The 27,844-nt window shown below is 50.2% G+C and overlaps 3 protein-coding genes across 5 annotated transcripts; 2 read left to right on the top strand and 1 right to left on the bottom strand.

The window, feature by feature from the left end:
- Nucleotides 1-6,963: 6,963 nt before the first annotated feature.
- PSMB9 (proteasome 20S subunit beta 9) lies at nucleotides 6,964-13,458 on the bottom strand. The gene is made up of 6 exons (XM_027959180.3): nucleotides 13,354-13,458; nucleotides 11,416-11,483; nucleotides 9,169-9,300; nucleotides 8,379-8,508; nucleotides 7,995-8,136; nucleotides 6,964-7,144 (listed from the first exon to the last, which is right to left on the bottom strand). The coding sequence occupies exons 1-6, from the start codon at nucleotides 13,411-13,413 to the stop codon at nucleotides 7,017-7,019; spliced, it is 660 nt and encodes a 219-aa protein (XP_027814981.1). The 5' UTR covers nucleotides 13,414-13,458; the 3' UTR covers nucleotides 6,964-7,016.
- A 503-nt stretch (nucleotides 13,459-13,961) lies between these two features.
- On the top strand, nucleotides 13,962-22,775 carry TAP1 (transporter 1, ATP binding cassette subfamily B member). Of its 2 annotated transcripts, XM_004019165.6 has the most exons (11): nucleotides 13,962-14,604; nucleotides 15,156-15,270; nucleotides 15,409-15,539; nucleotides 16,497-16,702; nucleotides 17,883-18,080; nucleotides 18,893-19,021; nucleotides 19,184-19,372; nucleotides 20,210-20,383; nucleotides 20,616-20,778; nucleotides 21,040-21,176; nucleotides 22,168-22,775. In XM_004019165.6, exons 1-11 carry the CDS (start codon nucleotides 14,007-14,009, stop codon nucleotides 22,378-22,380), a joined length of 2,253 nt encoding a protein of 750 aa, XP_004019214.4. In that variant the 5' UTR covers nucleotides 13,962-14,006; the 3' UTR covers nucleotides 22,381-22,775. The 2 variants fall into 2 exon arrangements, with proteins under 2 accessions (XP_004019214.4, XP_060259559.1); XM_060403576.1 differs by having other exon boundaries at nucleotides 20,616-22,775.
- A 514-nt stretch (nucleotides 22,776-23,289) lies between these two features.
- On the top strand, nucleotides 23,290-27,366 carry PSMB8 (proteasome 20S subunit beta 8). 2 transcript variants are annotated; one of them, XM_042236724.2, is made up of 7 exons: nucleotides 23,290-23,450; nucleotides 23,915-24,125; nucleotides 24,900-25,047; nucleotides 25,204-25,315; nucleotides 26,101-26,230; nucleotides 26,593-26,797; nucleotides 27,044-27,366. In XM_042236724.2, the coding sequence occupies exons 2-7, from the start codon at nucleotides 23,979-23,981 to the stop codon at nucleotides 27,130-27,132; spliced, it is 831 nt and encodes a 276-aa protein (XP_042092658.1). In that variant the 5' UTR covers nucleotides 23,290-23,450; nucleotides 23,915-23,978; the 3' UTR covers nucleotides 27,133-27,366.
- Nucleotides 27,367-27,844: the final 478 nt, after the last annotated feature.

Raw genomic sequence — 27,844 nt, 5'->3', positions numbered from 1 at the left:
CTATTTCTCCCGGCAATCTTGATTCCAGCTTGTGCTTCATCCAGCTTGGCATTTTGTATGATGTACTCTGCATGTAAGTTAAATAAGCAGGATGACAATATACAGCCCTGATGTACTCCTTTCCCAATTTGGAACCAGTCCCGTTCTGACTGTTGCTTCTTGACCTGCATACAGGTTTCTCGGGAGGCAGATCAGGTGGTCTGGTATTCTCATCTCTTTAAGAATTTTCCACAGTTTGTTGTGATCCACACAGTCAAAGGCGTTAGCATAGTCAGTGAAGCAGAAGTGGATGTTTTTCTGGAACTCTCTTGCCTTTTCTATGATCTAACGGATGTTGGCAATTTGATCTCTGGTTCCTCTCCCTCTTCTAAACCCAGGTTGAACATCTGGAAGTTCTCCATTCATATTCTGCTGAAGCCTGGCTTGGAGAATTTTGAGCATTACTTTGCTAGTGTGTGAAATGAGTGTAATTGGGTGTTAGTTTGAACATTCTTTGGCATTAAGATAGTCTGCCAGCCCTAGATCAATGGAATAGGGAATAAGAGTGAATGAAACTGTTAACCAATATTTAATTATGGTGACTTGTTTTACAATATGGTGTTAAATGTTCTGTTTTCTGATAAGCATGTGAATAAGCCATTCTATTTTCTTCTTATCTATCTATAATCCTCGACTGTAGCCTGTGCCTGTGAAAATGAAACTCAGTGTTCTCTGAACCATGTCTTTCTTGTTCCAATGAAACTTCAGAACTCAGGAAAAGTATTCTATCATAAATCTTAATATAGACTGAAAACTGTAACTACTCAGGAAAAATGAAAGAGAATGATGACCCTAATGACTGGAATTCCGACAAATGCTTCTACAATTTTTAAGCTTAGAAAAATCCCAGCTCTCCTTGGTTAAAGGATAGTGAGTCAAATGTTGCTTTTTAGAGCTACCATACCTCTAGAGACAATAAAATATTTTTGTGGCCAGACTCACTGGTGGAATATATGATCATTCTATAGAAAATCTCGTATATGGTTCTTCTCTGCAAATACTATGAAAAGTGCTTTTATGGGTTGCTTTGTTTGGGCAACGTAGTGGTAAGCAGTGGTTCACATCCCCTAATTCGGAATCCTGAGCAGGCCAGAAATGTCACATAGAAAGGAAAATCTCATTTAATTGGGCATGACCAGTCAGTAATAAGAGAAAGGACTGAAGTTTATATATGGAACAAGGCCTACAAAATCCTCTGAGCATGTCAGTTCCTAGTTTATTAAGTCCCTGCCTGACAGGGGAAAAGGATGTTCTTTATTTTTGTTTTTTTTAAATGTTTATTTCCTTATTTGACTGCACCAGGTCTTAGTTGTGGCATAGGGGATCTAGTTCCCTGAACAGGGGTTGAACCCAGGACCCCTGCATTGGGAGCATGGAGTCTTAGCCACTGGACCACCAGGGAAGGCCCAGAGAGGATGTTAATTTCTGGTGAGCCAGGATCATTGATGAACTTTGGGTGTCTCAGAGAAAATGAGATTTCATCCACAGTGAAAGGCCCTATCAGCAAAGCTCTGGGAAGGTGAGTTGGGGGAGGGTTCTTGGAATCAGTAAGTTGATACATGGCAATAAAATTATTTCTGGTCATCAAAGGGGTAAATAAAACTATGACCTTATGGGCAAAAGTCTTCCAGAGAGATGACAACTCTCTAGTCTGAATATCACTGAGACCTCTATTTGTTAGCCACACAGCAAGGTGACTGCCACATCTTATTCTAAAACAGGCCGTATGAAAGAGCTTGTCAGATTAAGGACATGCAGTTAGAACATTCCTGGAAAATCTTATTTGGTCAGCTCATTACCTTAAGGGTAGGACTCATATAGGAAAAATATTCCAAAAATTGGAAATAAGGCAAAAATCAGCTTTCTTGATTAATATTGTATGTGAACATTTTCTCATAATCCTGCCTGACCAAAATCTGAGTGTTTTCAAGGATTGTAACTTGACTAAAAAACCCAGCTGGCCCTGTACCATGAGACGTCGACGTGTAGAAAGCTGATAAGGTCTGATGACTTTGCCTTTTCTCTGGTGAGGAAGATAAGTCCATGGTTATGATTTTATTGCTTGTAGTACATTAACCATTTTGAATCTCTTAACAGCCATTTCCCCAGACTATGTACATCTTTGGTTTGCAAATACTCTTTGAATCTGGCCTCTTGTATTCTTCCTGATTCCGATTAATGTTTGGTAACACTTTAAAAAGTCTAAAAAATACATTTCTGCAACATATGGGAGGCTCTATAAACAGATAAAGCACTTCCTGCAACTGCCAGCCAGAACAGGTCTGATAAACCGCTTTACTTCTGCTTATATCTAGGTTGCTGTTTGCTGTGTCGTCAGGAATTAGACTTTACAGCAACAACCACTGAAACCACTTCGAAGCCACTTCTGTGTCAGGAACTTCACCTTTTTTCACGCTGCCTCTCCAAAGCCAGTTGCTTTTCTTATCACCTTTGCCAGTGAAATGAATGGAGGGAGATTCCCGTTTCCTCCTGTTGCTTAACTGTGAATTGAGTCTCAGGTGCATGAATTTGATTTATTTTAAAAATTTTTATTCATTTTTGGCGGTGCTGGGTCTTTGTTGCTGCTCTTGCTATGGCGAGCGGGGGCTACCCCTCATTGAGGTGTGGGGGCTTCTCACCACAGGGACTTCTCTTGTTGTGGAGCACGGGCTCTGGGGCACGCAGGCTTCAGTAGCTGGCGTGCGTGGGCTCCGAGGTCAGGGCTCCCGGGCTCTAAGGCCCAGGCTCAGTAGTTGGGGCTCCCGGGCTCTAAAGCACAGGCTCTGTGGTCGGGGCTCATGGGCTTAGCTGCTCCGAGGCATGTGGGGTCTTCCCAGACCAGGGATCGAACTGTGTCTCCGGCACTGGCAGGGGGATTCTTCACCACTGAGCCACCAGCGAAGCCCAAATTTGATTTTTTTAAAAAGTAGAACTTAGGTCCTCTATTGGCGCCCTGACTTCCAAGAGGGCCAGCAGCAGCTGGCTTTCCAAACTGTACTGTGGAAAGGCAGGACCCAGAAAGTCAGGGGAAATTTTACGATATTTTTAAGGTGTTCAAGTCTGATGGGACACATAACCAGTGTCCTTACATGAATTGTGAGGGGCTGTGTGGAGTGGCTGCTGTGATAAATGCTTTGGTTCCTGGGTTACATCACTAGTTCTTCAAGTTCAGTTAACCCCCAGACTCACAAGAAATCATAAAATGATTAGCTTTGTTTTAAGCCTCAAAGTCTAGGGGTGGTTTGTTCCACAGCAGTAGATATACTGTTTCTTTTTCTTTCTCTAATTTTATTGAAGAATACTTGATTTGCGATGTGTTAATTTCTGCTGCACAGCAAAATGACTCAGCTATAACATTTTTGTTCATATTCCTTTCCATCATGGTTTGTTTCAAGATATTGAACATAGTTCCCTGTGCTATACAGTAGGACTTTGTTGTTTCAAAACATACTGTATTGTGTAGCTTTGTGTATGTGTGGCTTTTTTACTCAAGTTATTTCTATGAAATTTATTTATCTTGTTGCATTATCTGTAGTTCATTAATATGCATTGCTTATGTAGTATTCTGTTGTATTAATAAGCTACGTTTTATTTATCTGTTTCCTGTTGAGGAACTATTTTTTTTTAGGCCATTTGAGAAAATTTATGGACATCGTGACATTTTACCCTGAAATAGTTTGGCATGCGTAGTTTAAGAATAAGGACATTTCTTCTACAGAAGCAGAATAACATCACCTCTTAAGATACTCACTTAGGATGTAACATTATCTAACGCCCAGTTCATATTTAAATTTCCCCTGTGATCCTAGTAATGCCCACGTGTAAATGATTGTTACCTTAAGCTGCTAAATTTCATTGTCATTTGTTACACAGCAATAGGTAACTAATGCCTGCAATGCAGGAGACCCGGGTTTGATCCCTGGGTCTGGAAAATCCCCTGGAGAAGGAAATGGCAGCCCACTCCAGTACTCTTGCCTGGAGAATTCCATGGACAGAGGAGCCTGGTGGGCTACAGTCCATGGGGTCACAAAGAGTCGGACACGACTGAGTGACTAACACACAACACAGAGCCGTGGGTAAGATACCACCATAGAAAAATGTCCTTCTTTATTTCTTTAGGTTCGCTTGTTATTTTCCCAAAGTTTTAGGAGAATTTTTACATCATTTATTTTAAACATTTTTTTGTTCTAATAAATGTATTTGAAGTTATAAAATTCCCAGTACTCCTTTAATCGTATCTCCCAGAATTCAACAGCTAACAGTTTTACCCTGTGCTCTGAATGAGTAAGTTTCTTTTATGACTAGCTTTTAAATCTGCTATTTATCAAAATTTTCTTAGTTTGCAAACCATGAGAATTTTAGGTGTCCTTTTGTTATCAAGTTCTAATTTAATAGAGTGTAGCTGCTGAGTGTGGTTTCAAAGATATTAATACTTTGGAGTTTATTGGAGTTTATGGGATCATGCATATTCTCTTTCAGTAAATGTTCTACGTGACTTGAGAAATTATATATATAGGTGCTTTTGGATGACTTTCTTTCTTCCTTTATTATTATTTTTAAAATATTCTTAGAAGTTTTATTAATTTTTTAGTTAAAAAATTAAAAACTTTTTAATTAAAAAATTAAAAACATTTTTTTAGTTAAAAAATTGAAAACATTTTTTTTTGCCTGCACTGGGTCTTCAATGTGGCATGTGGGCTTATTAGTTCCCTGACCAGGGATCGAACCTGCATCCCCTGTATTGGAAGGTGGATTCTTAGTCGCTGGACCATCAGGGAAGTCCCTATGGTTTTTTATAAAGCCTTCCTCCTTATATTCATTTTATTTATTTATTTTAATCTTTTGGCCACACCAGGTGGCACTTGGGCCCTTGACAGTGCAGAGTGTTAACCCCTGGACTGCCAGGGAGGTCCCTGCTTTTTAAATGAATCTTTTGAATCTTGTACCTGATTTCATTTCCTTTTTGCTTTCACTACTCTGTAGCTTAAAACCAACTAAGCTCGTGGAGAGCTGGCTGGTCAATACATGGCCTGGTAAACTGGCTTTCTGGGGTAAAAAACAAAACAAACCCCCAAGTTCTGATACGTAGCATTTCTGGTTTCTGCAGTATAAATATTTCTGCCATGGTCAAAGTCAAACTACCCGTGGTTAACAGCTGCCTTTCGAATCTCCTGAGTGGTTCACAATCTGCTCTTGTTAGGCTGTTCAAGACAGCTCCAGCGTATCACTCCTCTTTTTAAAAAAAGAGGTATTCATGTTGAAGTTTAGTTTTCTCTCTTGGCTTCATTTATTTCTTCGTCTTTTCTCTAATTATTTTCTTCTTCTTTTCCTCCTCCTCCTGTTTACATTGTAAGGGCTACAAGCCCTTTGTGGAATGAGGGGCGCAACAATGCAAATTTTTTAGCCAGCGAAGGAAAAGCCGGCCCTCCGGCCCTTAGACGCTTGTGTCTGCATGACATTCTCAAGGCCTCTGCCGTGCTGCCCGGTTTTGTGGCACGCATGTGCGGTTCAGGTCGTCAGGAGGATTCATCCCTGGAGTCAGGGAGTCCCCATCCCCAGCTCTCTCATCTGGGAGATCCCCCTGCGCCCTCCGGCCCACAGGGCCTGCTTTCTCACTTCCTCTGGCCAGAACCATAGTGTTTTTCTTGGAGACGCAGCTCAGCAGTGCAGCTCTGCAGTCGATGCCGGACTTCAGGGCAGAGCCGTGAGAGGACAAGCCTCCGAGCCCTCCTTTCCCCCCCAGAACGCTGCCTCCCCCCGTTTTGAGTCTCTCCACAATCCACCTGTTTTTTGTTTATTTTTCAGAGTGGTTTAGTGCTTGCTTTTGTCTACTCTCCGTGTTCTGAGTTGTGATCAGCAGGAAAAATATACTCAAACTATTACACTGAATTTCAAAATAAGTTAAATCTCATGGCTAGAAAGAACTCAAGGCAACAGTAATTTTAGATTCGTTTTCTCCAAACCGAATACACACTACCAAGAACATAGGGATGTCTTAGGGTGCTTTGTATGTTTCGCCTGAGATCTGGAAAGAAAAGCAGACAGTAGCTTCCCACATGGCCCACTAGGATTCTGTTAAATATACCTCTTAACTGCTCACTTGTGTGTAAAATAGCATTGACTGTCAAAGCTAGAAGCATCTCAGAAGTCACTCAACACCCCATTTGACAGAAGAGAAAACAAAGGCTCAGAGAAGGGGAGTAGTTTGTCCTGTCACTCAGGAAATGCCTGGCAAAGATAGGTCCAGAGCTCAGCCTGCTGAATACAGTTATTCAAACATCAAACAACGTCCTAAGTGTTAAATGTTGGGCTGGGTTAATTACTGCAGATTTCAGGGAGGAGATGGCATATGAGTCTTGAGGGAACAGGTTTCAGGTCAGTGGAAGAGGAAGGGCATTTGTAAACAAAATCCCACATCTCCACTTTTGAATTGCCGTAACTTCCTCATAGTAACCTTCCATCTATTCTTACATAGAAGTGTCAATAGTTGTAGCCCATATCTAAGGTTTTTTGGTTTGGGTTCTAAGAGATAAACGGTTTACAGGCATGTAGCCATTGCTCAGTTCAATAAGTTTCACTTTTTGGGGTTATTGTTACTATTCTTTGAAATTCACAAGTCTCCCTTCCCCAGATAGTTAAGTATTTATCACGTTTTGGCCTCTAATGTGAATGAACACGCTATGGGAGGAACCCTCTTCCGCGTGATCTGGCTGATGCTCCTAGCTAATTCTCAGGTGTGTAGCTGTCTTAGCTACCTGAGATCGGTCACGTACACCTGATTCTTATCTGCTCCCCCAAGCCCTCCTCTGGGAAAGATGTTTTAGAGGTAGGGGACAAAGGAATACAATGATACGCTAACGTTTGGGTGGGCAGAAGCCCCCTTCCCTAGCTTCACCTCTCTGGGTGCACACGGACCATACCAGCTTCTGGTTCCAGAAAGTTTATTACAAAATAAAGGAGAGTCTGAGGAAGGAGATTCACTCGTCATAGAATTTCGGCAGCTCGTTGCCCAGGATGACTTGATGGTCCACCCCAGCGCCTGTGATGGTGACCAGGTAGATGACGCCCCCGCTAGAGCCGTCCCGCTTCATGGCCAGGGCGATCGCTGTGGAGGTGCCGGGTGGAGAGAAGGAAGCGAGAGTGGCTTAGCTGCAGAAGTCCCATGGGACCTCCCTGGTAGTCTGGTGGCTAAGACCTCGGAGGGGGCCTGGGATCCATTCCTGGTAAAGCAACTAGATCCTGAATGCTGCAACTAAGGCCCCGTGCAGCCAGATAAATAACTATTTAAAAAAAATGGTTTCCCTTCCTTTCTGCCCATATGCCTACTACTACATGCAGACTTCAGAACACATCTCCTAGAGATGCGTATTTAGTGGTGGTCAACCAACTTAAAAAATACAAAGGTCTTCATGCAACCTCCACGGTCTCAATACTCCCACCATGACTGATTTTGTAACAAGTAGATAGGCAAGCAGCTCCCAAATCCTTGAATATGTAACAACTGGCTCTTACAGGCTGGCCCAAGCGCACAACTGATTTCCTGTGGTTACCCTAGATCTTTCTTTGACGTGCACAGAAGGGCCTTGGTTTATGCCTTTTGTCCTAAAGTGTGTTAGTTCCTCAGTCGTGTCCGACTCTTTGAAACCCCATGGACTGTAGCCCGCCAGGCTCCTCTGTCCATGAAACTCTCTAGGCAAGAGTACTGGAGTGGGTAGCCATTCCCTTCTCCAGGGGATCTTTCCAACCTAGGGATCGAACCCAAGTCTCCTGCATTGCAGGTGGACTCTTGACCGTCTGAACTTTTCCTGAAAGCCCATCTAGTTTAGCCTTTGCCCCTTCACTCTCAAAGGCATCCCATTTGGACATTTCATAGATGGGCATCGATGTCTTTCTTGTCCTCACACTCGACGTCCTTACCACGTGTAACCCCTGCCCCAGGTGCCCTCCCGTATTACCATTCGTGGTGAAGCGTCTGCACTCCTCCGGGGACATGCCTGGTTTATACGCCGCATCCACGTAACCGTAGATGTAGGTGCTGCCAGAGCCACCAATGGCAAAGGGCTGTCGAATCAGCATCCCGCTCATGGTCCCATACACCTGGGGAGGCACCCTCCGCTCAGACTCAGAGCCTGCATCTTCTGCTCAGCCCTGAGACAGGCAGGTGGTCTCCACGCCCTGCAGTGAAGCCCCAGCACCTCATACCCGTCTCCTCTGAGACCGTCCTATGCTTTTAGGGGCAGTGTCTTTGGAACTCAAGGCTGGAATGCCATATGGCTGCCATCTCCCTCTCTGGGGGAGAGGGGAACTCCGAGGAAGGGGGGACGCTGGGAGAGACTCACCTGGCCCCCTTCGCGTTGGTCCCAGCCAGCTACCATGAGATGTGCAGACAAGTCCTCTCGATATTTATAGGTGATGTTTCTCACCACGTTCGCAGCAGCCAGAACCAGCGGGGGTTCCTCCAGTTCCATCCTGAAGGAAGGGTTGGGAATAGGTGGTGATATGCTTTCCTGGAGGTCCACCCTCCTAGACCATCGTCCTCATCTCTGCCAGGTGACCTCTAAAAACTAGCTGCAAGGATTCAGTCTCCAGCTCCCCTCCCACTGGTGCGGGGGAACCAGAGTCTCACATTACCCACTAGGAAGAAGGTTTCAATTGTTAATTGTTCTCCCTCCTTTACTGTGTCCCCTGCCCCCCAGTCCCCAGTTGCAAAAGTCTCCTGGCCGCCGGAGCCCTGCACATATGGGTTTAGAAGATAAGCATCACTTCTGTCCCGTGACCTTGGTTCCCACACAGTCACCACCTGATACCACGGTGGGCTATGTCCTCATCTTCTTCCTCACTATTTATATTAGGAGAGTGATCTGCAGTGTTCAAATCACTTTTACTCATATTTTTTGGTTTTGGAAATAACTATCTGGTGAGGGAGGTGCTATTAGTTATCTCTGCTTTACAGATGCAGAAACCAGCTTTGAGAGAGTCGAGTGCCAGTTCAAAGAGAAATGAAAGCTGAAGGCAAAGCAAGAAGTTTTCCTTTTCCACGGTAGCGCCCCTGGAATAGGACACGGTGTTGGCGTTCACTGAGTGGGGGAGTTCTAGGCGGCCTGGACGGGGGAGCCCACCATTTCATACCCATGGAGCTCCAGCTGGTAGGCGGCCATGTCCGCTATGGCCTGAGCGTCAGCAGCTGAGCCGGAGAGAGCGCAGTAGATGCGCTGGTGCAGGGGGGAGAGCTTGTCAAACACTCGGTTCACCACCGCCTCCCTGTCAGCAAGCAGTGCAAAGTCATCAGCATCAGAGTTGCCAATTAAAAAAAATTTAAGTATCGTTGATTTGCAGTGCTGTGTTAATTTCTACTGTATAGCAAAGTTGATTCAGTTATACATATATACTTTCTTTCATATTCTTTTCCATTATGGTTTATCACAGAATTTTGAATAAGTTCCCTGTGCTATATGGGAGGATCTTGTTGTTTGTCCATTTTGAATATAACTTCGTCTGCTGATCCCAGACTCCCAATCCTTCTCCCCGCCCCCACCTCGGCAACCACAGGTCTGCTCTCTACGTCTGCGAGTCTGTTTCCCTTTTGCAGCTATGTTCATTTGTCGTAGTTTAGATTCCATGTATATGTGATATCGTATGGTATCTATTTCTGACTGTGCCTAATTTGATCATTCCAGATCCATCCACATTGCTGCAGATGGCATTATTTCATTCTTTTTTAGGACTGAGTAATAGTCCATTGTGATACACACACACACACACACACACATACACATAATATGCATATATATCACATCTTTAAAATTTTTGTATAGGAGTATAGTTGATTTACACTGTTGTATTACTTTGAGGTGTATGGCAAAGTGAATTATATACAGTTATCCACTCCTTTTAAAAAATTGAGTATAAAGACAGTCCTCAGAATGAGAGAAAATATTTGCAAATGAAGCAACCAACAAGGGATTAATCTCCAAAATATACAAACAGCTCATTCAGCTGAATATCAAAAAACAAATAATTCAATCAAAAATGGGTGCAAGATCGAAATAGACATTTCTCCAAAGAAGACATACAGATGGCCAAAAAGCACATGGAAAGATGCTCAGCCACTGATTATTAGAGACACGCTCTATCCATTCTGTACAGAACAGTTTGCACCTGCTCATCCAGGACCCTGTCCTCCTCCTTTCCCCCACCCTTGCAACCCCAGGTCTGTTTTCTATGTCTGTGAGTCTGTTTCTGTTTTTGTTTGTAAAAATAAAAACTACAATGAAGTATCACCTCACACTGGTCAGAATGGCCATTATAAAGAAAAATCTACAAACAATAAATGCTGGTGAAGGTATGGAGAAAAGGGAACACTGGTACACTGTTGATGGGAATGCAAATTGGTACAGTCACTGTGGAGAACGGTATGGAGGTTCCTAACAAATCTAAACAAAGAACTACCATATCACCCGGAAATCCCACTCCTGGGCATAGATCTGGAGAAAACTATAATTCAAAAAGATATATGCACCCCAGTGTTCATTGCAGCGTTATTTACAGTAGCCAGAACACGGCAGCAACCTAAACGTCCATCAGCAGAGGAATGGATAAAGAGCATATGTACTGCCATGAACACAAGGGTGCAGGCATCTTTTTGAATTACAGTGTTGCCTGGATATACGCCCAGGAGTGGGACTGCAGGATCATACAGCGAGTTGCTAAAGTTTCTGATGTTCTTTTGACAATAGAATGGCTTCAGAGTACATGAAATTTAACGCCTGGATTAAAGCGGGAAGGAAAAAATTGTCTCAGACAAATGAAACACTGCAAGTGATGATCAAAATCGGACTTAGATTTTATAATAAAACAAAAATACTACATGAAATTAAGAATAATCTTCCCCATACTAATTTTTCTTTGTTATTAACCATCTTGAGGAAGTTATGTGTTCTCTGGCACATAAAGTAAGTAATACTGGTCTAATCCTGTATACTTTTCTTGTATGTGGGGGAAACTGGCCAAAAGGGAGAAAGACACACTTAGTTCACACAGTGGATCAGAAAGCAGGTATCTGCTCGGCAGAACCATCTTTTCTATCTCTAAACACAGGTGGAAGGAAGACCTCTGAAATCCCTGTTTCCTAAACTCTTTTCAGACCCATTTCGATGACCCCCTCTGGGACAGGCCACGTTAGCATTCAAGCCCCAGATTCTTCTCCGTGAGTTCAGAGACCCAAACCCTCACCCAATGTCTTATTATAGTGGCCTTTCTGAAAGGTTCACTCAGTTTCTCCAGAGCTTCAGTTTGCCAGTCTCTATGAATGATTAAAAATGTGCATTGGGCGCCACGGGCTTCTTTCCAAAAGTACCCAGGGTCACTGGTACTCACCCTGCAGACACCCGGGAGTCCGATCCCACCACAACGCCCCCATCAAACTCTACTGCCATGATGGTTGTCTGCGGAGACACAGAGGACAGAACGTCAGAGCAGGAAGAGCCTTGGCCCCTTCATGTTAGATAAGGAAACATTCTCAGAGAGGGGGAGGTGACTGGCTCAAGGTTATCTGGTAATTTAGGCCAGAGTTGACTCCCAGGATGGGATTTTTTTTTTTCTTTCCGTTTTCTCTATTGTCTTTCCTGGCCGCAAGGGAACATCAGAGTCTGGCCAGTGGTATCACATAGAAAGAATGGCCTCCCTAAAATTCTTTCCACTGTGAAGAGAGAGGTGGGGTGAAGGTCCCAGGGCTTAAGTGCTCCCTCTGAGTGAAGGGCTCAGGGGGGCACTTCCAGACCCTGATGGTGCAGCCCCACACATGCATGACCTCTGCGTGCGCTTGTGTGTGCACAGATGTGCTGCAGATCTTGCCACACAGCAAGTGACCGTGACCTTGGGAAACAAGCTCAAGCCTTTTTATTAGCCCAGAATCATCCACCCCACTCTCCCCTTAATCAGTTTACTGAACAAGGGAAAACATCTCAGAGGTCAGTGGTTACCATGGCCATGTGTCAAGGAAGGAGGAAAATATCAGGAAACACATGGGACATTTAAGAATTTCTGATCAAGAGGTAAAGAACAAGGGGACTTCCCTGGTGGTCCAGTGGTTAAGACTGTGCTTCCTTTGTAGGGGGCATGGGTTTGATCCCTGGTCAAGGAACCAAGATCCCACATGCCATGTGGTGTGGCTAAAAAATAAATTTTTTTTTCTTTAAAAGAGTAAATAGCCAGGGAAAGAGATCTGTAGCAAGAGAGGATTTGATTGGGGAGTTTTAGCTGACTTTTCCAGGTCAAGAAAAGAATTAAGGAAAAGTGAAGGAGAATAAAGCCACTTTTTTTTTTTTTAAACTTTAAAGATCCTGCAAAGAAAGAAACTGCATCATACAGAAGGCAAGTGACTTGCCCAGGGTCACACAGGACTAAAACCCCCATCCAGCTCCCAGGGTTTGTTCTGACTTGTACTTCTTACTGTTCGTCTGGTGGTGAGGGGAAGAGTTTCTAATTTATGAATGGCTTCACTGCTATATTCCTCAGGGCTTCATAAGTTGCTCTGGCCTCCGGGGATACTGGCCGGAGTGCTCATTTTGACACACTGATTCATCGTGAAGAGCGGACCAGAGATTAGGGGTAACCCCACCCGAGAGGTTAATCCGTTATAACAAGGCTGCCGGAAGCTGAGAGTGGTGGCGGTCGCTTGAGAGCAGAAGGCAGCCAGCCAAGGGCTGCCACCAGCCCCCCGGGGGCCCAGCCTGGGCAAAAGTCCTCCAGCAGGTTGTGGAGGTGGGTGAGGAAGACACGGGGAGGGGAGCGCGGTGCACGTGGGCCGAGTAGCTGCCTTCCTGGACCAGGCTGGGCACTGGCAGCGCCAGCTCACAGGCAACCCCCGTGAGCAGTGCCGGGGCCGTAAGTTCCCCGGCGCGAGTCCATCAAAGGTCTGTGGGGGCACGTTCCTCCCCGCACGCTCCCAAGTGCCGTCCTGTTCACTCGGGGCACCGCGTCCTCATCTCTGCGCACCTTCCCCAGCTCTCCCCCTTCATTGAAGCAGCCCCTGTCTCTAGTCCAGAGTGAAAGCGAAAGCGCTCTAAAGCAGCTTCCCCTCAACGCTTCCAGCTCGGAGCCCAAGCACCCCTTCCCCGCCGGCCCCCCGCGCCCAGTCCCTCGGCGGCCCCCCGAGCACCCCGCTTCTGTAGAGACGCCCGTGTTCCTTTTGGGATGCGCGCCCCGGCTGCTGCAAGCGGTCTCCTCCCTCTTGCGAGTCTCCGAGTTAACCCTGTGGCGCTTCCAGGGTCCGCCCGTCCCTCCGTCCCGCCACCGATGTTCCAGACTCATTACCCCGGTGTGGACTTCTCCTGCCCGGGGCAAGTCCCCGGTGGGGGCTCCGGTCCGCAGCATCCCGGCTCCGCGAGGCTCGCCGCTCCGGGCTCTGGTTTCCGACCTGGGACCGCGCGCCGCCCGCTGCCCGAGGCCCCGCCCCCGCGCCGCGCCCGCCAGGGGGCGCACGAGTCCGTGCCGCCGCGCGGGGCGGCCCGGCGCTAACTTGTGCGGGGCGGGTCTACCCGGAGACAGATGACGCAAGAGACCGGGGCCAGCGGATCTGCCCGGAGACGGATGACGCACGAGCCCCGCCTGCAGACCCGGGGCCAGAAAGTCCCGGGCAGCGCGGCTCCTGCAGGAGGCGGTGGCACGCGAGGCGGGGCTCGGGTGGCGATGGAGGAGGTCAGCCTCGGATCCGAGGTCCCTGCGCTCCTCCCAGGTGCCCTGGGCCGGCCGCCTCCGCAGGGGCCGGGCCTGGGAAGCCGGGCCGCTTTCGTTTTCTCTTTCCCCTAAACCGCCCGCTTCTGGGCAGCGCCGCGGGCTCGGCGGGCTCCCGGGACTTTCCGAGGCCCCGCCCCGGCCCCTCCCCGCGGCGGTCCGGGTTCCGGCCCGGGGCTCGGGCTCCCACAGCAGCCCGTCGCGGACAGCGAGAGCCGGGACCGCGCGCGCCCATGGCCTGCCCGGGGTCCCCAGCTCCCTGCGGCCGTCCGCGCCTCCCCCGCCTCGCCGTCGCGTGGCTGGGGACGGCGCTGCTGCTCCTCGCCGACTGGACGCTGCTCCGGCCGGCGCTGCCCCGAGTGGCCTCGCGGCTGGTGCCCCCTGCGCTGCCGCTGCTGCGGGTCTGGGTGGCGGGCTTGAGCCGCTGGGCGCTGCTGTGGCTGGGGGCCCGCGGCGTCGTCGGGGCCGCGCTGGGCTTCCGGAGGGAAGGCACGCGAGTCCTCGGGTGGCTGGCTGTTTTGGAGCCGCTGGCGGCGGCGCTGGGCTTGGCCCTGCCGGGACTCGCCTTGATCCGAGAGCTGGTCTCCTGGCGAGCCCCCGAGGACGCGGACAGCGCCGGGCCCCTGCACTGGGGAAGTCGCCTGGACGCCTTCGCTCTCAGCTACTGCGCGGCACTGCCCGCGGCCACCCTGTGGTATAAGATCAGGAGCCTCTGCGTGCAAGGAGCTCGCGGGGCTTTTGGCCTGGCGATGAGCCGGCTTTTAGTCTTCCTGGGTCCGGAGAAAAGCCACGTGCAGTTCATTTTGGCCCTGGTGTTTCTCTCCTGTCTTGGTAGGTAAGGTGGGGGCGGCGGGGGGCGTGCAACGGGAAGGGGGACGGGACTGGAGAACTGGGTAGGAATCGAGGGGCCTGATCAATGAGAGCAATTGGTGTGGGTTCTCGGAAACGTGGGTGAGGGGAAGGGGACCCAGCTCAGGTCTTGATCACCCCAGTGGAGTGGGAAGGTCCTGACTGGGCAATTGTCAGGGGTCCTGGACTCCAGGGCTGCCCTGCGTGTTGTTGCTTCACTGGCCGCCGTGGACAAGGGCTTTTCCCGGGCAGCCCATCCTACAACCGCTAGGCTTCCTCATTAAACCTCTAAAGGTCTTTGGGCCTCGTGTAGGTGGAGATGGTATCTCTCCACTGCTCTGCAGGAGAATGAATAAAGGCGAAAAGCCGGTGGGCCAGGGCCTGGTGAGAGCTCAGGAGAATGAATAAAGGTGAAAAGCCGGTGGGCCAGGGCCTGGTGAGAGCTCAGGAGAATGAATAAAGGTGAAAAGCCGGTGGGCCAGGGCCTGGTGAGAGCTCACCTGCTCAGACTTGCTATTTCTTCCCCTCCGCAGGGGAGATGGCCATTCCGTTCTACACTGGCCGGCTCACCGACTGGATTGTACAGGATGAGACAGCCGCTGCCTTCACCCGGAACGTAACCCTCATGTCGGTCCTCACCATAGCCAGGTCTGGGCACTGAAGGTGGAAGGCTGGGGGACAGGGGATTCGGAAAAAGTGGGAGTTGGAAGTTGGGGCTGCCGTCCAGGGTGAACTTCTGGGGGACCTCCTGACCACCCCGGGCCCCCTTCTCTTGTCTCCCCGTAGTGCAGTGCTGGAGTTCACAGCTGATGGAATCTACAACAGCACCATGGGCCGCATGCACAGCCACCTGCAGGGAGAGGTGTTTCAGGCTGTCCTGCGCCAGGAGACAGAGTTTTTTCAAAAGAACCAAGCAGGTTTCTCATGAAACTCTTTTCACTATCCATTCACTTACTGTTTATACACCCATAAAGTATTAAATTATTAATCTCTCAGTCATGTTCAACTCTTTGGGACCTCATGGACTGTGGCCCGCCAGGCTCTCTGTCCATGGAATTCTCTAGGCAAGAATACTGGAATGGATTCTCCAGGGGATCTTCCCAACCCAGAGATCGTACCCAGGTCTCCTGCATTGCAGGGAGATTCTTTACCATCCGAGCCACCAGGGAAGCCCATACCTCCTCTTTTACTTATAACCTTGATTTCTAGTCTCTCACACATAAACACTGTCATGTCTTATTCTCAACGTGCCTCAAGAGCAAAACATACTCCTTTTATTTAAGAAAAGCCTAGTGTTTCCATCCAAGCCTCACAGACTTATCCCTCTGTGTGTGTTTAGATAGAAATGACTGGAATTTAAACCTTGAAATTTTGAGATCACAGAGTCTAGCCACCTTGCTTTGCAGAGAAGGGAACTGAGGCCGTCCCCAAATGCTGGCGCTTGCCTAGATGCGGGCGGACAGAGATGAACTCAGAGTCAGAACCCCTCTCTTGATTCCCAGTCCAGCGCTTGCTACAGTTTCCTGGACTGCTGTTTAACAGCAACTTTGTTTCTCTCCAGCTGTTAGATGATCTGCTTGTTTCTCCTGCCCCTGTACCTGGGATATAAAAGTTCTTAGAGAACAGGAATCTGTCAGAGAAAATGAAATCCACAAGGGCATCTTTTTTTTTTTTTTTTTTTAAACTGGAAAGTCTTTAGCTAGTCTTCTCCTCTGGACACTTTCTCCTTGTGTTGAGGTTCCAAGTCTCCCTAACCACTGACCTTGTCTTCTCAGCCTTCTGAGAACCCTTCCCCTGGCACCCTGGCTCACCTGTCCCTCCCATCACTCTGAGATTCTCATTCACACCACCCTCTTCTCCCCAACCCTTCACAGGTGAAATCACATCTCGGGTGACAGATGACACGTCCACCATGAGTGAATCTCTGAGTTCGGATCTCAGCCTGTTGCTGTGGTACCTCATCCGGGGACTGTGTCTCCTGGGGCTCATGCTCTGGGCGTCCCCGTCCCTCACTGTGGTCACCCTGGTCGCCCTGCCCCTGCTCTTTCTTCTGCCTAAGAAGCTGGGGAATCGGCACAAGGTCTGTCTGGGGAGTTGCCTCAACCTGCGCTGACTCCTGTCGCCCAGACGTGGTGGGCTCGCTTCCTGTCAGGGTTCTTTCCTGGCGCCTGCACTGATTCTGCATCTCTGTGGGTCCAACTGTCCACATTCTTGGGTTGCTCAGTGTCAGTTTTCATGTTCTCCGTGTCTTCTAACGTCTGCCCACTACCTGTCTTTAAGAATACGATCACTGAGGTTAGGATTAACATATAGACACTACTGTATATATATTAATAAAATAGATAATCAGTAATGACTGACTGGATAGCACAGGGAACTCTACTCAATACTCTGTAATGATATATAGGGAAAGAAGCTGAAAAAGAATAGATATTGGGTTGCCATTTCCTTCTCCAGGGGATCTTCCCAACCCAGGGATGGAACCTAGATCTCCTGCATTGGCAGGTGGGTTCTTTATCACTGAGCCACATGGGAAGTCATATATATATACACACACACACATATATACATACACATAAATATATATCACTTTGCTGTACTACTGAAGCTAATACAATATTGTGAATCAGCTATGTTGTTGTTTAGTTGCTAGAAAGAAAGAAAGTGAAGTCACTCAGTCATGTCCAACTCTTTGCGACCCCATGGACTGTAGCCTACGAGGCTCCTCCATCCACAGGATTTTCCAGGCAAGAGTACTGGAATGGGTTGCCATTTCCTTCTCCATGTTTAGTTGGCCGTGTAAGTCATGGCCAACTCTTTGCAACCCCCATCCTGGACTGTAGCCCACTAGGCTCCTCTGTCCATGAGGTTTCCCAGGCAAAATACTGGAGTGGGTTGCCATTTCCTTCTCCAGAGGATTTTCCCGACCCAGGGATCAAACCCATACCTCTTGAATTGGCAGGTAGATTGTCTGCCACTGAGCCACCACAGAAGCCCCCAAATAAACTGTATTGTAATAGAAAAGAAAATAAAGAATATGACACTGATCTCAGGAATATGACCCCCATGGCCCTTCTGAAGCATTTCCCTCTTTTCTGTTTCTCTTTGGCATGGGGGGAGGTTGGTGAGTGGTAGGAGCTGTGTCTTTTTCTCTCTTGTCCCTCTGCTGCCTCTCACCTGTACTGATTGGAGAATTCAGGTCTTAGCATCCCTCGTGGTTTGCCAACCCCGTGTGGTATCTATGGTTCATATCTCCACAGATGCTGGCAGAACAGATGCAAGAATCTCTGGCAAAGTCCAGCCAGGTGGCCATTGAGGTGCTGTCAGCCATGCCTACAGTTCGGAGCTTTGCCAATGAAGAGGGTGAGGCCCAGAAGTTCAGGCAAAAGCTGCATGAGATGATGGTGCTCAGCCGGAAGGAGGCCCTGGCCTACGCGGTCAACCTCTGGACTGTCTCTGTGAGCACCTGGGCATGAATGCCTATCCCCTGGTCCCCGAAATGTTTCATCACCATTCCCCTTCCCCTGACCCTGCTCTGCACTCTTCCTTCACTGGGCAGGGGTGGGTTCAGTGTCTGTATCCTAGCAACCAGAGGCTGGGTGACCTAGTGTTCCGAACCCCCTCCCTCTTTCCAGGCATGCTATGTGGCTTCTTTTCCCTGTGGTGCACAGAATCTCCATGACCCCCTTTGTAGGAAAACACCATGTCTTCCAGTCCCAGGACTTCTCCTTGCCTCATGGGGCAGTGTGGGGAATGGCAGGTAGCTTTTGTTGGGCAGCTTCATGCTGGGACTAGGGGCTAGCAGAAGCCAAGAAGGAGGGGCATCCTGTGATGTAATTGACAGAGAATTAGACCATCGATCAGAAGTTCCTGCGTTGATGCTACCACTTGTTAGCTCTGTAGCCATGGGCTATTAATAGTAACTTACCTTCTCTGAAACTTATTTTCTTATTTTAAAAGATGAGAGTGATATAACCTTGTTTATAAGATCCTTGATATGAATATTAGATGACATTACATTCATGAAAGCCTCTTGTGAAGAGCAGAATGCTCCCCAAACAAGGCATTCCTGGTGACGGTGATGATGGTAGTTGACTTGTATCCTGTGCACCTGAGTGATCACACCACGGGATGCTCTAATTCATTCTTTAATCCCTGTTGAGCCCCATGTGTTGCTTGGCGCAAAGGGACTTTCTCTCTCCTTGATATTAACCATTCTGGTTCTTGACCTTCCTGCTTCAGTCCCTTTTTCTCTGTGGTCTCTCCACAGCTCTCAGGGATGCTGCTGAAGGTAGGAATCCTGTATCTTGGTGGGCAGCTGGTGACAAGTGGATCTGTCAGCAGTGGGCGTCTGGTCACCTTTATTCTGTACCAGATCCAGTTCACCATAGCTGTTGAGGTGAGGTGCCTCCGTGGCCACTCCCCAGTGCTTTTCCTTCCCGTGTGCCACCACCATCCAAGTCACTTCGCTTCCCTCCTTTGCCCTCCTCACATCGCGTAACCCTGGCAACAGACTGGCTCCCTCCTGCGTCCCACCTCACTGTTCGTACCGCCCCTCCAGGTGCTGCTGTCCAGCTACCCCAGGGTACAGAAGGCTGTGGGCTCTTCAGAGAGAATATTTGAATACCTGGACCGGGTCCCTAAATGCCCAGAGAGTGGGTCATTGGCTTCCTTAACCTTGCGCGGCCTCGTCCAGTTCCAGGGTGTCTCCTTTGCCTACCCAAACCGTCCGGATGCCCCTGTGCTGCAGGTACAACCTACAGATCCCTCCGTTCCTCCAGCCGCCCTCTCAACTGGGCCATCCTAAATGGTCTTCCTGCCTTCAGCCTGCTTAGCGCCACGTATAGATAGACCCCCCCCCCCCTCACCCTTCAGAGGCAAAGATGAGCAGCATTTGTCCCCTAAAACTGCCCCAGGGATTTCCCTGGGTGGTCCGCTGGTTAAGAATCCGTCTGCCAATGCTGGGGGCATGGATTCGACCCTGGTCCGGGAGGATCCCACACACCATGGGGCAAGTAAGACCATCTAGAGGCTGTGCTCTGTATCAAGAGACGCCACCGCAATGAGAAGTCCACGCACCACAAATAGAGTAGCCCCTGCTTGTTGCGACTAGAGAAAGCCCGCATGTAGCAGTAAAGATGCAGCACCGCCAGAATACATACATATGTGAAAAGCCACCCCAAACTCAAGAACAGTCCAGATTTCCAAGGAGAAAGGGAGTGGATGCTCTTAGGGTTCGTACAGGTTCTCCTGTAAGGCATCACCGAAGCAGAGGCTGTGTCTCCAGTCTTCCATTGTTTCTTTTTCTTTCCAACATGACTTTTTCTTCCCCTGCCACAGTGTCTGAGATCCAGCATGTGGCTCTTGGTGCTTAAGTTCTGCCTTTGTCTTTGTTTCATCTTCCATCTCTGCTCCACGGGGAGCGGTCTCTGTGTGCGGGAGGGGAGGAGTTGCCGTATTTCCCCCACTCTTCTCCTTTCTTCTCTGGGGGAAGACGTAGACGAGACACCATAATGAGTGGATGATATCTGGTCTTAAGGTTAGGGGCCTCTGGCTGTCTCTTAGTGTGTGGTTCTCCGGCTTCCAGGGGCTGACCTTCACCCTGAGTCCTGGTGAGGTGACGGCGCTGGTGGGGCCCAACGGGTCTGGGAAGAGCACGGTGGCTGCGCTGCTGCAGAACCTGTACCAGCCCACTGAGGGCCAGGTGCTGCTGGATGGGGAGCCCCTTCCCAAATACGAGCACCGCTACCTGCACAGACAGGTGAGCAAGAAGATGGCATGGGGGAGGGCAGAGAGCCTCAAGTCAGGAGAGCCTTCTCCACGCGCGCTCTGAGTGGAAGTTAGGAGACCCTGGGGGGAGGTGGGCGTGTGGTCAGCAGGGAGGCCGTGCCACTTTGTGACAGGCTCTCAGTGGAGATGCTCAGCCTTCAGTCTCTAGATGACCACACTCCTGTGTTCCTCTTTCTATGACTCTGCATTGTATTTTGTCCTAGGTGGCTGCTGTGGGACAAGAGCCTCTGCTGTTTGGAAGAAGCTTTAAAGAAAATATTGCCTATGGCCTGGTCCAGGAGCCGACCATGGAGGAGATCACAGCTGCTGCGGTGGAGTCCGGAGCCCATGGTTTTATCTCTGAGCTCCCTGAGGGCTACGACACAGGTGCTTGCTCCCATCGCCCCCCAGACATCTTTACCTTCACTGAAACCCCAGTAGTCTTGCCTTCATTCCTTAGCTCCTCCCACCCCACTGACATCAGTTTGAAGTTAAGATCCTGTTCTCGTGTCTCTTCCTTCCTCATAGCCTCAGAACTCCTTTACCTTCCCAGAACCTTTCTTACCCTGATGCACCCATCAGTCCTTGTGTGTGCGTGTGTGTGCACGTGTGCTTACCCAGCCCTCGCCTTGGCCCCTGTCTCTGCAGAGGTGGGTGAGGCTGGGAGCCAGCTGTCCGGGGGTCAGCGTCAGGCAGTGGCCTTGGCTCGAGCCCTGATCCGGAAACCAAGCGTACTCATTCTGGATGATGCTACCAGCGCCCTGGATGCAAACAACCAATCCCTGGTGAGACAGCTGTCTTCTTATCGCCTGTTTCTCACCCAAGCTGCCTTGTTTCACTTGTCCTTTGTCATTATACCACGTGGAAATTTCCAAACCAGTCCTTGCAGTTCTCACTTCCCACGAGCTTCTCTCCAAGGTGGCCTAGTGCCCAGAGCCATATGCTCAGTCATATCTGACTCTTTGCAACCCCCTGGACTGTAGCCCACCAGGCTCCTCTGTCCCTGGGATTTCCCAGGTAAGAATACTGGAGTGGGTTGCCATTTCCTCCTCCAGAGGATCTTCCCGACCCAGGGATGGAATCCGAGTCTCCTGTGTCTCCTGCATTGTGGGTGGATTCTTTACGCACTGAGCCATCAGGGAAGCCCAAGACACGTAAACCTGGTTAGAAGAGATGGTCTACAATCCTGAATCAGCGAAGCCAAACACGAGCAAAAGGCCATCCTGTAATGCTAATGTGAACGGAACTTTTACTATGTGCCAGCCATGCTGGATGACCCTTCACATGTACTCTCTCCCTCATTTATCATGAACCCTTGTGAGCTGGGTGTTGTCATCCTCATTCAACAGATGAGCACACGGACACTGAGAGAGGTGGAATTGCCTGCTCAGTGTTGTGCAGCTGTTGAGTAGCCAAACCTGGACCCCAGTTAAAGTCTGCTTGACTTGAATGCTCATGCTCTTTACTCAGTTTTATTTCCTTAAAAGAATATAAAAATTAGGATGGAGAGACTTTCCAGTACCCTCCCCTCTCTTGTTTTGGGTTTCACCCTAGGACTCTTTACTTCTGTTCCACTGTTGCCACCTCATGTGAACAGCCCTTCACAACTCATAAGTCTGACAGAGAAGCACTCAGAAGGAGACTCTTCACTCTCTTTGGGGTTATTGGCAGAGGTGGTATTGATTGAGGCAAGGTCTCTACCACTTCTGGAAACACAGGTGTCTTCCTGAGCTGGGAGGGGTCCTCAGCTCTGACAGAATCTACCTCTTTTCTCAGGTGGAGCGGCTGCTCTATGAAAGCCCTGAGCGGGGCTCTCGGTCAGTGCTTTTCATCACCCAGCGCCTCAGTTCGGTGGAGCAGGCTGACCGCATCCTCTTTCTGGAAGGAGGCACGATCATTGAGGCAGGAACTCACCAGCAGCTCATGATGAATGAAGGACGCTATTGGGCCATGGTGCAGGCTCCTGGCGGGCCAGGGGCTCCAGAATGAAACAGTCCTCAGACCCACAGACTCTGTCTCCCTCCTTCACTCCCTCCTGCATATAGTGGAGAGTTTGAGAACAGAGGTCTTGCCAGAGCTGCAGCATGGGCAGCTGCTTCTGAAATGTAGCCCCCTAGGTGATGCCTGAAATTTTGCCATGCGTGTTACCTGCTCTCCAAGCTCCTCTTGTGGTGATGCGGATTTCAGGGTTGAAAACAGAGGTGCTAACTCCTTGTGTAACTGGGTTTGGAGCCAGGGTTGCTGTGGCTAGCACCCAGACAACAAAGAGAAATATTTAGAATACACATGGAAGGTCGGTTTCTTTCCAGTCGGACCCCAGGCGGATGCTGGCGCATAAATACACTGTAGTTTCTTGATATTTATAATAAAATTGGTGTTTTGTACTGCGGTTTCTCATGTTTTCAGTGGCCCAAGTGGCCCGCCGAACTTTGCAGCGCACTCTTCGGAAGCCGGGTCTTTCCCTCCTTCGGCATCCTCAGTGATCCCCAGCCCGAAGTGTGGCATCTTCTCCCCTAAGTTTTCTGTTCCCATGGTTGCTCTCTCCACTTCTCCAGCCCTCTGTGCCCGCCCCCCCAAGAATGAGCCAGACAGGGATGCAGCTTCCTCCAAGGCGCCAGCAGCAGCAGTGCCTCAGAGCCTGGAGCAGGAGGCTGGCGGGTGAGCACGGCTGAAAGCCGTTCATCCCTGTTGCCAGCGCCGGCCCTTTGCAGCGGGGTTCACGGTGCTGTGCGGTGGAACCTGCGGGGGTCATCAGCGAAGTGGGCGGGGCGCTCTAGTACACCTCCTCCATTCAGAGCGCGCCGTGCTCGTGTGACGTCAACAGTTGCTGGGCAGATGAGGCCGAATCAGGTTGCAAGGCGAGGCGGGGTTTAGAAAAGGCGAGCTCCGGAGTGCTCTGTCCTGCAAGAATTACGCGAGGAGCTGGGGGCGGAAAGCGCAGTTCTTGTGGGTGGCTACAGGTTGGGGAGACCGTTGAACTGGGAGAGGCCCTAGGAGGCACCAGGCGGAAGTCTGGGGCTGTGCCTTCCCCTGGGCGCTCCGTTCCCCAACTCGTGCAGGTATATTCGGCGGACGGTCGCCCCGGGACCTGTTCCTGGGACTCAGGGCCGCCAAGCACTCCTAGCCCTCCCCTCCTTTTTATAAAACAAGGCTCCTAGGCGCCCCCTCCCCCGTTTCCGCTGAAACTGCTCCCAGGTTTTCGCTGAGATTGAGCCCGTTTGGGGGTGAGGCAGCGCTTTTGATGCTATGACCCCCGCCCCGCCCCGTAACTGTCCCCGGAGGATGCAGCAGGCTGGCCGTGTCTGTCGCTGAAACCTCATCGCCAGGGGGGGTGGCTTTCGAAGCCGCTCTGTCTTTCTTCCTTTCTTCTAACGGCCCAGCACCCTCGTTTCCCCAATTTCCATGAAGGCGGAGCAGAGAAGCCCCTTCCCAACCTAACACTCCCGGTGCCCGGACTCGCACGGGACGCCTCCTCGGAAAGGGCAGGGGGATGTGGAAAACATTCTGGTTCCCTCCCCTTAAGACTTCGGGCTTTCGCTTTCACTTCCTCCTCCGCGAGCCGCCAGATCTCTGGGTGCTGGGCGGCCATGGCGCTGCTGGACGTGTGCGGAGCCCCCCGAGGGCAGCGGGGGGACTGGGCTGTGCCCCTCGCGGGAAGCCGGCAGCGCTCGGACCCCGGCCACTACAGCTTCTCCCTGCGATCTCCGGAGCTCGCCCTCCCCCGGGGCATGCAGGTCAGGGCTCTAACAAAATCCCGTGGGAGGCAGTCGGGCGGGCACGGGGGGGGGGGGCGGTGAGGGTGTGCGCAGAGTAACGGAGGGGCTGCCTGGAGGCTGTTCGGAGGCGGGGAAACGCGCAGGGGGCATCCTTTAGGAGAGCCTCGTCTGGGGTCCAGGACCGGAGCTGGGGAAGAGGCCACGTGGAACCTGGGGGCTGGCCGCCTGAGGGCTAGGAAGTGCAGATTAGGACAAAGAGTTGGGGGTGGGATCCCCGTTCTCCATCACACACAGATCACGGAGTCTTCCTTATTGGGCGACCCTATGATACAGAGGCTGTAAACTTTCTTGGGAAACCTATGACCTTGAGCCGTTGGCCTGGCCCCGGCCATTCATTGTTGTGTGCCTCGGTCAAGTCCCCTAGGACTTGGTCTAGGTCTCCTGGGCCTCTTTTCTGTAAAGTGGGGATACAATTCATAAAACGTGTTTCCTGAGGATTAAATGACCTATGAATGGAAAATCATTATAGTTACCCTTAAAATGTTTAGTTATGGTAACTTAAAAAAATTTTATTTTCATTTCTGGTTGTGCTGGTAAATGGAAAAGGTCAATGTCCTGGCCTCTTCTTTTTCTTCTCCCCAATCATTTCCTTGCAAAACTGGGTTGTTAACGGCTTCATTTATTCGTGGTATGGCTATCTTCACCTTCCCATGCTCTGTAAATTTGCTTTCCTGGAGCATCCAGCTTCGGAAGTTTGCAATGGTCCTTTCTCTGCCTCTTCTGTCTCATTAGCCCACTGAATTCTTCCGGTCCCTGGGTGGGAATGGAGAAAGTAATGTGCAGATCGAGATGGCCCACGGCACGACCACACTGGCCTTCAAGTTTCAGCATGGGGTGATTGTGGCCGTGGATTCTCGGGCCTCAGCTGGGAATTACATTGGTGAGTGTGTGGGTTCTGGCTGGCGGAATCTGGGGAGCTGGGCCTTCCTCTCAGTAGGAGTCCAGTATCTGCAAAGTGGGACCAAATATTGACTCAGGACATTCAGGGAAACCTGTGCGCTCATCCCCCCTCTCCCCAAACTCCATCTTCTTCCAGCCACATTAAAGGTGAACAAGGTGATTGAGATTAACCCTTACCTGCTCGGCACCATGTCCGGCTGTGCGGCTGACTGCCAGTACTGGGAGCGCCTGCTGGCCAAGGAGTGCAGGTAGGCCAGGCCTCTTACTCTCTTCTAAGCCCAGGTTCTGCATCTGGCAGGTCACTGCTCCTCCCCCACTCTCCCTACACTCACAGAGCATCTTAGTGCTAATGTCCTATCTCAAAAAGCCACCTTTTGGTGATGAAAAAACCTTCTCTCTAATCTCAAGCCTGTGCTCCTGCCAAGAAGCCAGATTGAAAGTGAAAGCGAACGTGTTAGTAGCTCAGTCCTGTCTGACTCTTTGCGACCTCATGAGCTGTATAGTCCGCCAGGCTCCTCTGTCCATGGGATTCTCCAGGCAAGAACACTGGAGTGGGTTGCCAGCCCCTTCTCCAGGGGATCTTCCCAACCCAGGGATCAAACCCAAGTCTTCTACATTCGGGCAGATTCTTTACCATTTGAGCCACCGAGGAAGCCCAGGTTATTTGTCAATTATTTAGCAATGACCGTCAACCCTGGTGTGGGATATCATTTACTGGGATTTCTCTAGGTGATTTTGATGACTTCCCTGGCAGTCCAGTGGTTAAGACTCCGCACACCAACATGGGGAGCATGGGTTTGATCCCTGGTTCAAGAACTAAATCCCACATGCTTCACCAAGAACCCATAGAATTAAAAAGAAGAAAAGAATTCTATATAAATTCCAGATCTTTGCCCGTCCTTAGATCCTACAGAACCATTCCTTTCAGATGCCTATCTCTCCAGCCATTTCCTGCCCATCAAGTAACCTGCCCAGAGGGCTGCCCTTCTGCCCCTTGTAAACTCTCTCCCTGGACTGTCCTGCCCTCACCCAGGCTGTACTATCTGCGGAATGGGGAGCGTATCTCCGTGTCGGCCGCCTCCAAGCTGCTCTCCAACATGATGTGCCAGTACCGGGGCATGGGCCTCTCCATGGGCAGCATGATCTGTGGCTGGGACAAGAAGGTGAGTCCCCTCCCTGCTCCATATTCCAAGGTATGGATGAGAGGTAAGTTTCCCCACCATACACTCCTCTCCCCTCCCCTACAGGATGCAGGGCACAGAGAAAGCTTAGTTGCAGAGCTGTTACTCAACAGCAATTTCTGGGTCTGGATGTGGACCATTGTTTCATAAGCTTGTCCTTTTGGATCAAATAGCTGATTCCAAGTTTTTTTTTCTCCTCAAAGTTCTACAATTGTTTCCAAAGTGCTTTCCTAGTTCCCATGTTCCTGGGCTCACCAGATGTCTCTGCCCCACTTCTTGTGGCTCACACTTGAATCTGGATGTTACCAACAGCTTCCAACCTGCAACCTTCCTGCTTCCTATAGGGTCCTGGACTCTACTATGTGGATGAGAATGGGACTCGACTCTCGGGAAACATGTTCTCCACCGGTAGTGGGAACTCCCATGCCTATGGAGTCATGGATAGTGGCTATCGACCTGACCTTAGTATTGAAGAGGCCTATGACCTGGGCCGAAGGGCAATCGTTCATGCCACCCACCGAGACAGCTATTCTGGAGGCGTTGTCAATAGTAAGAGATCAAAGTGCCCCCTCTGTCCCTGGGGTGGGGGGAGGGGGGTTGAGATTGGAGGTATGGGGGAGGCAGGGTGGCAGAGAGCAGGTCTTCAGCAGGTCTTCAGAGCCGGAAGAGGGGCACTGAAGCCCCGTCACCGGGGCTTTGAGAGCGCGTGCTGCTCTTGTCACTTTTGGTGTAACAGCATCAGCAGGACCTCGCCGAGGGGAGGGTGACTCCGTGTTCTTTCCCATCTGCCCGCAGTGTACCACATGAAGGAGGACGGCTGGGTGAAAGTGGAAAGTACAGACGTCAGTGACCTGATGCACCAGTACCGGGAGGCCAGTCAGTAATGGTGGCGGTGACCCACAGGCCTCCTCGGGGGAAGCCTGGCTGACTCAGGGACCTGGGCCGGATCGCACTCTGGGAGAAGGCGGCCTGACCTGGCCCAGAGATGGAGAACCAGTGGCCACTGGAAGGCAGCACAGAGTTTATCCCTTTGTGTATTCTCTGTCTCAATGAACGTCACCCCCACCCCAACCTCCTGGATGCCCCGCTAAGCACAATAAAGGAAAACGGTTATAAAAGCTGTGTGTTGTGGCTGTGGGCTCAGGGCTGGGGTGGCTGGGGGGAGGGGACAGGAAGTAGAAACAGATTTTTCCTGAGACGAGAGAAACCCCTGCTTAAGAAATGGGGCTCACCAAATCCTTCTCCTGGGCTCCCACTCTCGTTCCTCCAGGACCGCTGGAAGGCTCCGTGTTGTCTGTGGACACCCGTGCGCAGTTTAGCCTAGGTTAGGGTCCTTTCTGCGGGCTCTCAACCAGGAGGCTCTTGTGTGGCCGCTTGTTAATGGTTTGGATATGTTGGAGGAGGGCCCTTGGAACACCTGTCTTTAACTGCGTTAGAATGGGAGGAACACGTTTCCTCCTCACATGTGTGCGGGAATTGTGAACACAGCCCCATTTACCTCAAATAGCCCCGCGGAGATGAAACCATTCACCTCAAGGTGGGACTCAAACCCAGCCAAAACTCAGTTTGGGACTCTAACCCATGCGGCCAGGGTGT

The sequence above is a fragment of the Ovis aries genome, chromosome 20 (genome assembly GCF_016772045.2).
Source record: "Ovis aries strain OAR_USU_Benz2616 breed Rambouillet chromosome 20, ARS-UI_Ramb_v3.0, whole genome shotgun sequence".
In the NCBI taxonomy this organism is placed as follows: domain Eukaryota; kingdom Metazoa; phylum Chordata; class Mammalia; order Artiodactyla; family Bovidae; genus Ovis; species Ovis aries.
The sequence above is the reverse complement of the archived record's forward strand: the minus strand, read 5'-3'. Positions and strand labels throughout refer to the sequence as shown.